General features: G+C 35.0%; 1 protein-coding gene across 1 annotated transcript; it reads left to right on the top strand.

Annotated features, from left to right (window-relative positions):
• Positions 1-6100: 6100 nt before the first annotated feature.
• On the top strand, positions 6101-7111 carry LOC109338080. The gene has a single exon (XM_019575213.1). The coding sequence runs from the start codon at positions 6101-6103 to the stop codon at positions 7109-7111; it is 1011 nt and encodes a 336-aa protein (XP_019430758.1).
• The last annotated feature ends 3477 nt before the right edge of the window (positions 7112-10588 follow it).

The following is a 10588-nucleotide window of genomic DNA, read 5'->3' as shown; positions in this document are numbered from 1 at the left end:
TTTAATTTGTTTGTTGGATTTTATCTATTACTAGTTGATCATTGACACCAGATTAATGCATGATGTTAATTAGTGGTAGGTAAGGGTAATTATTATAATAAGCAGTGTTGTTAGAACCGGACCGGACTGGACGGTCCGACCGGTCTGACCGGACTTAAAAACGGCTCTGGTTTGCCGTCTTAACCGAATGAGAGTTGGACCACTTTGAACCGGAAAAAATCCGGTCCGATCATGTTAAACCCGGTTAAACCGGATTCACCCCGGAAGTAAATCGGACGGCTCACTTAAAAATAAAAAAAATGGGACAATGTTCTAATATTTTGTTTTACTACGGTCCAAAAAAAGATAAAGATGTATTATTTCAATATAATTATACATAATTATTAATTATATAAAGTTTGACATTTATATATAACTATATATTTATAAATAAAAATTATTAATTATGTACGAAATCACTGGGTCAGACCGGATGGTTTAACCGTTTAAACCGGTTAAACCTAATACGGGACCTCTGCCGGTTTGAGGTCCGGATCGGCTTTCACAACACTGATAATAACATTATAAAATATTTCACAATAATTGACATAATCACAATATTATTTTCCTATTTTGTATTATTATATATAATGTGTCGAGTTCCTTATTGTAACATGATTTTAAATAAATAGGTCAATTATAGGCCTGAAAAAAATTATTAAATACACAAGTAAGTCAGTCTTAGACTGCTATATGATAAACGTGTCAAGCTTGTTTAAACCTATACTTAACCTATTTCCACCCTTAACTGTAGGGTTGCCGGCTGGACCAAGTATAACAGTGTGGTTGTTGTGAATAAGAATTAAGAAACGAACATTGCCCGTATGTTGCTGAATGCAGAACACGAGGTCTACATCCATTGATTGGCCAACAGACAATGATTGTGGCGACACTGGTTGAGTTGTGCGGGTGGAGTGGCAGCTGGCAAATCCAGCCACGTCAAGTGGCAGAGTGTATGTGCGTAGACTGAGGTGGGAAAATGATTTTGACGACTTGTTGTATATTTTCGCACATATTTTAAGGCCGGAATTTTCTGGACATATTTCATTCTTTTACTAAAAACTTATAATATTTTTGTAATCACTTAATAAATTTGAATTCATAATTAAAAAGTAATCGCTGCGCGTTTTTTATAAATTCTAGAAATTAATAAATAAAACTAACTACTAATTTTGAAACCAATAATTTATTTTTAAAATTAAAATTGAAACTAATGATTAAAATTTGATATATAACCGTCTATAATTAAATAATTATGAGTTATGTCTCAAAGATAAAATTTGTTCTTAAGACATGTAAAGTTATCATTTTTTGATAACAAAATATTTTTTCAAATAATAAATCTATATTATGATAAGAATATTTCATTTGAGATATTCCAGAATACCATTTTAGGACAAAAACTCATTTCTGATTCTATAAAATCCCAAATATTACCAAAATACTCATAAGTGAAGTAAAATATACCTTTAAATTTTGGTAAAATTACATAAACAACTCATCATTTTTTAAACTTAAGCAACCCCTAATTGTATAAATATATTAGATTGACTATCCCTAAATAAGAGATAAGTTAAATTTAAGAAAAAAAGAAGAGTGATAAGTTAAACAAATTATGATATTTTAGAGAAACATATACAAATAGTACAAGAATTAATTTTTATTTATTATTTTGGTTAGTATAAGAGTTAATTTTTATTTATTATTTTGGTTCATCACAAACTGCATTAATAATTCAAATGTGATATTTAAATCACTCTTATACTATATTGTTACAATAAAAAGTAATGAAAATCTCAACTCTTATACTATTTAAACTTATCTCCAAAAACAACAAATTCTATTTAACTTAATTATACTTATTCTCTTATTTGTTTAAAATTTTGCATTTATCTGTCTTTCAGGAGTAATCAATGCAAACGTATGTTAATAATTAAGAGTTTATATAAGTTTAAAAAAGAGAAAAATGATTTATGTAATTTCAGTAAAACTCAGGTAGTGTTAGTGTAATTTACTCAAAAAAATAACTATTTGACTCTATAAAATAAAAAATTACCAAAAATGCCATTTTTTGCTAATTTTGTTATTTTGAAGTTTATAGTTTATATTTTTACTTTTTTATATTTTTCAATTTTATAAAATGACAGGACAAAGTTGAAAGTATCTTGGTAAAGCAAAACTCTACAAGGCAAATTTAAGGCAACTGCTAGGTTTCGTGTTCAAATCCCAACTCTCACATTACTTTTCAACAAAGGCCATATATGAATAAATATATGGCTGTTGCACATCTTAAACAAGAGGTCCTGCTACCTGCTGTTTGGCAAATTTATTTTTCTAAATTAATTAACTGTACTAATAAAAAACAAGCACGCAATTGACTCTGTTCAGATCAGTTTCTACTGGTTTGTGTTAAGTTCACCACTTCACTGACTGATCCAAGTTTAATAACACAAGATAAAACAGAAGAGAAAGGAAGGGTAACATCTTAATCTTTATATCAAAATGAATGTAACCTACTAACAAGAGAAATGCGTATTCTACCACAATATTTTCAAGGCAATTAGGGACCGTGACAACTATAAATGGTACTATGGTAACATGTCAGGCATACAGCAAAAGCAATGTTGCAATGCTTCATTCTAAACATATCAAAATGGAAACAGTGTACTTTACAAAAATCCATGATTCCTGACCATTTTAATATGTAGATAATCTTCAATAATTTGCACCCTGGGCGAGAAAGTTCCATTTCATCTTCAAACGATATTACATCGACTGAAAAGCGGCAACACCTAATAGGAAAGCTATATCAGTTTTTGTTGTCAGCATCAACATTACAAGGAAGGCTGTTGCTATTTTCAAAACACAAGTATGCTATTGACACAATGTAACAGAGTTGAACTGGAAAATCATGTCATCCCATCAAATCTTTTGAAATAATAGGGTTTAGGTTAGGAGATGAAGGAATCCTCAAAATAAGAGTTATATCGATATTATTGTGAATAATAATGAGATGATGTGATACAAAAGACATAACACTAACCTCTATTTATACTAATATTACAAATCATATAATAAGATAAAGTAAATTCAATCCTAAGAAATCTTCTAAACTAATGTAAGATATAACCATGATAACATAAGATATTCTCCCGAATCTCAATATTCAAATATCCTATAGATATTCGCTATAGGATAATTTAATATATTATTAGATACTTTCATATATTCTGACAAAATCCATAGTAGTCAATCGGATTTATTAGTGAAGAGTGGTCAACTTCCAAAACACTGTAGTACAGTAGATTGCAAAGCAACGATATATAGCATATACAATGCAACTAATTTTTTTTATAAGTACTCAAGTACCTTAAGATACAATCATCACTAATCAAAGGGAAGATCAAAGCAAGCCAGGGCAAAAACAGAGCAACAGATGCTGAGATTTTAAGAAATAGCCAAACTGAGCAAAACGCAAATAATAATTGTCTTAACTAGCAACATATAACAAATGACAAGTTTGAACCGCTGGCCACATCTATTAAGCCCCCCAAAAAGATCCAACTAGTTAAAGCATAACAAAAAAGAAAACACATTTTTGTTAGAAAAGAATACAATTGTTGAAAGGAGAGATCAAATGGACATTGCTTGTTACGCCACACACATGCATTGCAGTTTATGTATTGAGTAAGAATCAGATAGTAATCTAAACTAACACTATTAAGGTTTCATCACAAAACTAAGTGGCAACAAGAGGAGTATCCCAATAGATATTTAAACTTTTCCCTAGACAATAAGATAAGCGATGTAGGATTTACATCCCAACATGTCCCCCTCTATAGAACCCGTCGAAGTTAAAGGATCATGTTAAAATTGGACTCTCATTCTGATACCATGTTAAAATTAACGGGTTTTAGTATAGAAGGAGAAACGCAATGCACAAAGAGTAAACGACATAACATTAATACTATTTATACTAATGTTAGACTCTTAATTACTTAAAGAACAAATCATAAAAGATAAGATAAATAATCTCAACCCTAAGAGATATTCTAAGATACTCTAAAGTAATCTAAGATATAATCATACGATAACACATTCTCTTTGTATGCAAATATTCCAGATATTTTCTATAAGATAATTTAAGATATTGTAAAATACTTTCATAAATTCTAACACCCCCTCAAGCTAAAGCTTACAAAACAAGAACACAAGCACTAATCGCAGCCAGACCATAATAGATCCTCAGCTCAAGAGATCTGAGCCACTTCACTATATACATCACTCTCCCTCAAGTTGGATCATATGCATCCAACTTGTCACACGTGGAAAAGAGAAGAAACCAACAGTGCCTGTGTCGAAGATGATAATTATAATGATTATTCCAATCTAATCAACATAAATATAGTTGATGATCTAGTAACATGAATGTTAATATTTTAATACTCCCTCTAAACCTGAAGCTACTAACTACTAAGTTCTTCTCAGCTTGTTACAAATAAACTAATAAACCCAGCCAAACAATGGAAAACACCTGAACTTGGCAACACACGTGGGAACAAGACAGACTAGGCCCAATATAAATAAAACAAGCAAAATGTAGTAAATTATGAACAAAGCTGGCTAGAAAGTAGAACAGGAAAGACAGAAAAGGGTCAAGGGGATGGCAAATCCGTAAAGGTATTCCTTACCCCCTTCCAGCAGATAAGTTGTTTCAGGGGTTTGAATCTGTAATTTCCAGCTTTGTAGTCAATCACACGTGATAGCGGTGCAATATCAGTGTCGCAGAGGTTGTTTGCCCCTCCGCACAACAAAACGGCCGATAGTGATATAGACAGGTCGTCACAACTGATGCGGGTCGAGTAGTTTGTACTCCATTTCGCAGTCTAGAATCCACTATAGGTTGAAGGTAAGTGAAACCTATTTTTTAGATGAAAGTCTGTTTTGCCTTATTTTTTAACTGTTAGTTTTTTAGGGTTTTTTTTTTTATGAAAAACACTACTCCACTTCTTTCCTCATTTTAAAACACATATGCTTAATAACTTCATTTCTTTCTCAATTTCTTCCCCTCATTTAACTTCTTTCTCTATTTCTTCTCATTTATTTATTTTCTCTATTTCTTCCCCTCATTTAAAACTGAGAAATCTCTATTTCTTCCCCTCATATAACACTCTTCCATTTCCTTCTCTGCTACATGTGTTTACCTCTATCTCTTCCCCTTATTTAAAACTGAAAACTCTCCATCTCTTCTCTCATTCCTATCTGCTTCACCATTTCTCTAATTCTGCAGAACTACTCCTCTCTGCTGCAAAATTACTCTTGGTGTATTTTAGTGTTTTTGTGTATTTATATGTGTAGACTATAAATAACTTTTTTTCTTAGTTGTAGTGGCTATCCCGCTACCCATTATAGTTTTATTGGGGTCAGTCCCTATGCTCTGCTATCCACAATTGACTACTAGATCTCTAGGTCACAAGGCAAAAACCTAAACATAGCACCAGGGCTCCCCCTCTTAAAACAGAAAAGACAGTAGAAAGAAACGTCCCAGGATTTTGGAGTACAATAATTAAATCTAGGTAGTCAATTGTTGATAGAGGAGCGTAGCAGCCGATCTCAAACACACTATAGCAGCATAGCGGGTAGCAAGATAGCCGCTATAACTAGAGAATCCAGCACGTGAGCTGGGAAGAAAGAGAGTGAGGTAGAGAGGAGTAAGGAGAAGAAAGAAAGAATTACCGGAAGAGTTAAGGGAAGAAATAGAAGAAATGAATTCAACAGAATTAGGAATAGTGAGTCAAGAGGAAGGAGGAGAAGAAAGAGAGTTTTCAGATTTATTAGAGAATGGTTCGATGTCTAGGTTAATATTCATTTGATCTTACTTAAAAGTGAGGTTAAGACTGTGATGTGCTCATTGTGTGAGCTGTCAAGTCTTCTAGTATAAATACCTCACCTTTCCCTTTGTAACTAATTAATATTTCATTAATAACAAATTCAGTTTCTCTCTTACCTTCTCCCTCTCTCCCCTTTTCTCTCTCTGGTTTGTTACTTTTTATATGGTATCATGACTTCAACCGTTCTTGGAATCTCTCCTTCTTCTCCTCCAACATCGTCGCCTTCACCTTCTCTGTCTCTACTGCAAACCGTGGCGTCACCGCTGGTTCTTCCAACACCGGCGATGAAGCTTACGGAACAAAACTTCTTAGTGTGCCGTCATTTCATGATTGCAACACTCACTTCAAACCGAGCCAACAGATTCGTTCTCGGCACAGAAATACCTCATCGATTCATCAACGATGATGAGCGTCTAATCAATAAGGTAAACTCTACTTATCTACGCTGGGAGGAGCAAGATCAAGCAATCTTCTCCTGGATTTTGAACTCATTATCGAAGAGTTTACAACCTAGAGTTGTTGGATGTCAACACTCATGGCAGTTGTGGGAAGAGCTACATAACTTCTATAGCTCACAAACAAAAGCAAGGAGTCAACAACTTCGTTCTCAGTTATGCTCCATCACTCAAGATTTTCTATCGATTTCTGAGTATTTCCACAAAATCAAGAACTTAGTTGATGCACTTGTATTCATTGGAGCACCGATTTCAACCTCAGAACATATCGATTATATTCTTGATGGCCTAAATGAGGAATTTCAGCCACTTGTAACTTCCATTGAAACAAAAGATGATCCACCAACACTGCATAGTCTGCAGTCATTTGTTCTAACTTTTGAAGCAAGAATGGAGAAGAACAAGTCAAAAGTGCTTGCTGATGCTCTTTCAGCAAATATTGTTGTTGCTCCATCGCTTTCGTCATCTTCTAGTTCTAATTTGGTGAAATCGGTTCCGTCGTCGTCTCCGTTTCATGATTCAGGTCCTTTTTCATCAGTGCACCCTAATTTCACTGTTGATGGCTATTATCATCATTCACAACTGTATTGTGAATTCTGTAACCACCATGGACATGAGGTATCCAACTACTACTATACACCTTTTGGATACAGCTCTCTCTTACACAACCCTCATGGATCTGGAGTAGCTGTGCGTCCAAATTGGCATGGACCTCATCACTCTTAATTTTTCAAATGGGCCAATGAAACACTCGGCCCATTACAACTCACGCTATGTTGATCACTATTATTCCTCCCCTCTCTTACATGTTCTTCCTCTTCTTATTTCCCACCTACAGCTGCTCATTATTATTTTGGGCCTCCTTCTCCTCCTTTTTTGCTTGGGCCTGACCTAGTTCTTCACAGTACATGTTTCCTCCATCTTCTCGTGATCAATACACTCCTCACTCACAATACGCACCTCATGCTGACTGCCAACGTTCCTTCTTCAACAAAGAAGCCTTCCACCTAGCACCCTGACTCTGGTGCCACCAACCACTTAACCTCAGATGTTGGTCTCATTCATGAACCTCAAGAGCATTTTGGTCCTGAACATATATTCATGGCTAATGATCATGGTATTCCTATTACCTCCACTTGGAATTCTCGGTTTAACTCCTCTAACTCTTCTTTTTCTTTCTCTCTAAACAATCTCTTGTATGTTCCTAATATTACAAAAAATTTCATAAGTGTCTCTCAATTTGCTAGAGATAACAATTGTTACTTTGAATTTCATGCTAACAATTGTTTCGTTAAATCTCAGGGTTCTAATAAGCTTCTCTTGAAAGGGATTCTCACCAAAGACGAATTATATATGTTTTTCATGATGTCGTTCTAGCTGTGTTCCAAGTTGCTCTGTAGCTTCTGATTTGAATAAGTCTTTTGTTCATACTAGTTCTTCTACTTTGTGTAGTTCTCATAGTTTGTGTAATTCCTTTCAATTGTGGTTTTGTAGACTTGGCCATCCTCAAGAGGCCACCGTTTACAATGTTTTGAAACAATGTAAGGTCCTTTATCGAAATAAATCAATTTCTGATTTTTGTCAAGTTTGTTGTTTAGGAAAAGCTCATAGATTGCATGCTCCACTATCTACTACTATTTATCATAATCTGTTTGAACTTGTGTTTGTAGACTTATGGGGTCGTGCACCCATGCATTCTTATTTTGGATTTAGATATTATTTTACTATAGTTGATGCTCATTCAACTTTTGAAACAAAAGTCTGAAACTCTATCCTTGTTTCAGTATTTTGTTACTCTAGTCACAACTCAATTTGGTACAGGCTGTCCAAAGTGACTTTGGTGGTGAATTTAGGCCATTCACTACTTACCTAGGGTCTTTAGGCATAAATCATAGACTTTCTTGTCCACACACTCACCATCAACAAGGTAATGTGGAAAGAAAGCAAAGACACATTGTTGAGATTGGTCTAACTTTCTTAGTCCATGCTCATTTACCTATGGTCTTTTGGGAGTTTGCCTTTAGTGCTGCTATTTTTCTTATCAATAGGATTCGTACTCCTATTTTGCAGCATAGTTCACCTTATCAGGTCCTATATAGAGCCATCCCTGATTACAATTTCTTCAAAGTTTTTTGTTGCTCTTGTTATCCTCTTCTTAGGCCTTACAACAAACACAAACTTGAACCTAGAAGTGTTGAGTGTGTTTTCTTAGGGTATTCACCTAATCACAAAGGCTACAAATGCTTGTCTAAGGATGGGAAAATTTACATATCCAAGGATGTAGTGTTTAATGAACACTCATTTCCTTTTCTTCACAATCCTTGTTTTGGTGAAAGTACTTTGCCAGCTACCACTCCTTCTAGTCTCTCTTAGCCTCCTACTCCTCTGTGTGTGTTTACTCCTCCTACCTCTATCCGTATGCCTTTTTTGCTTGAGTCTAATGATGGTCCATTATCTTCATCTCCTGGTCCTATAATTATGTCCAACCCTATCTCTGGGTCTACTAGTTTTGTTTCTTGTCCCTCTTCTTCTTCCCCTTTATCCAATCTTCATGATTAGTCTACTCTTCCAATGTAAACCAGATCCAAGTCTGGCATTTTCAAAACCATTATGCCCAGGGTGTTGCTTACTCACTGTGAACTTGTGAATACTAAGTCTGCCCTTGCTAATCCTGTTTGGAAACAAGCAATGCAAGAAGAGTATGATGCTCTTCTTGTATTGGGAACTTGGTCCTTGGTTTCCCTACCTCCTAATAAACAAGCCATTGGTTGCAAATGGGTCTTTCGAGTAAAAGAAAATCTCGATGGTTTTGTCCTGAAGTATAAAGCTCGTTTAGTTGCCAAAGGGTTTCACCAAAAACTTGGTATTGATTACACAGAAACCTTTTACCAATTGTCAAACCCATAACCATTAGAATTCTTTTAACCTTGGTTGTTACTTATTAGTGGCCCCTTGAGCAATTGGATATTAACAATGCCTTCCTCAATGGTACTCTTGATGAAGAGGTGTATATGCAACAACCCTCTGGTTTTCAACACAGTGAAAAGTCCCTAGTGGGAAAACTTCACAAAGCAATTTATGAACTCAAGCAAGCACCAAGACAATGGTTTCAGAAACTTAAGACTACTCTTCTCACACTTGGTTTCTTGGTCAGCAAGTGCGATAACTCACTGTTCATACATATTTCTACAAACACACAACTCATTGTTCTTGTTTATGTTGATGACATTATTGTCACTAGTTCCTCTCAATCTCTTGTTCACAAAGTCATTAAGGACCTAAGTGCATCCTTTGCTCTTAAGCAACTTGGTAAACTGGATTACTTTCTTGGTATTGAAATCAAGCATCTCTCTAATGGCTCTTTCCTTATGACTCAATCAAAATACATTAGAGATCTTCTTGCTAGAGCCAACATGGGGTCAGCAAAACCTGTCACTGCTCCTATGACTACAAGCTACAAACTGTCCAAACAAGGTGATGATGTATATGATTATCCCACATTCTATAGGTCAATTGTTGGGGCACTTCAGTATGCAACCATAACAAGACCTGACATCACCTAGAGTGTTAATAAAGTTTGCCAATATCTTTGTAACCCTCTTAATTCTCACTTGGTGGCAGTCAAGAGGATCTTAAGATATCTTCAAAGAACTCTTTCATTTGGTCTCTTCATAGAGAAAGCATTTTCATCTGCTCCTCTCACAATATCAACCTTTTGTGATGCAGACTAGGCATCTAACATGGATGATAGGAAATCTACCTCTAGAGCTTGCGTTTTTTCTTGGTCCCGATCTCATCACCTGGTGGTCCAAGAAGTAGAGTACAATTTCCAGATCAAGCACAAAAGCAGAATATAGAAGTTCAGCACTTGCTGCCCAAGAACTTATGTGGGTTGAATCTCTTCTTCAAGAAATTAAGTTTCAATACAAAGTCCCCACAATCTTTTGTGACAATCTTAGCACAGTTGCCATGTCTCATAACTTAGTTCTTCACAGCAAGACCAAACCCATAGAGCTTAATATGTATTTTGTGAGAGACAAAATTCAAAACAAGACTCTAAATGTCACACATGTTCCTTCTTTATTACAAACTGCTGATGTTCTAACTAAACTCCTCTCCACTGCCAAGTTCATTGGTTTCAGACAACAACTTCAAGTCAGAAACTATCTCAACATGGTCCAAGATTCTCATAACCCACAACTT

This window comes from Lupinus angustifolius, unplaced genomic scaffold (genome assembly GCF_001865875.1).
Source record: "Lupinus angustifolius cultivar Tanjil unplaced genomic scaffold, LupAngTanjil_v1.0 Scaffold_17_78, whole genome shotgun sequence".
Lineage (NCBI taxonomy): Eukaryota > Viridiplantae > Streptophyta > Magnoliopsida > Fabales > Fabaceae > Lupinus > Lupinus angustifolius.
This window is presented reverse-complemented; position numbering and strand designations above follow the sequence as displayed.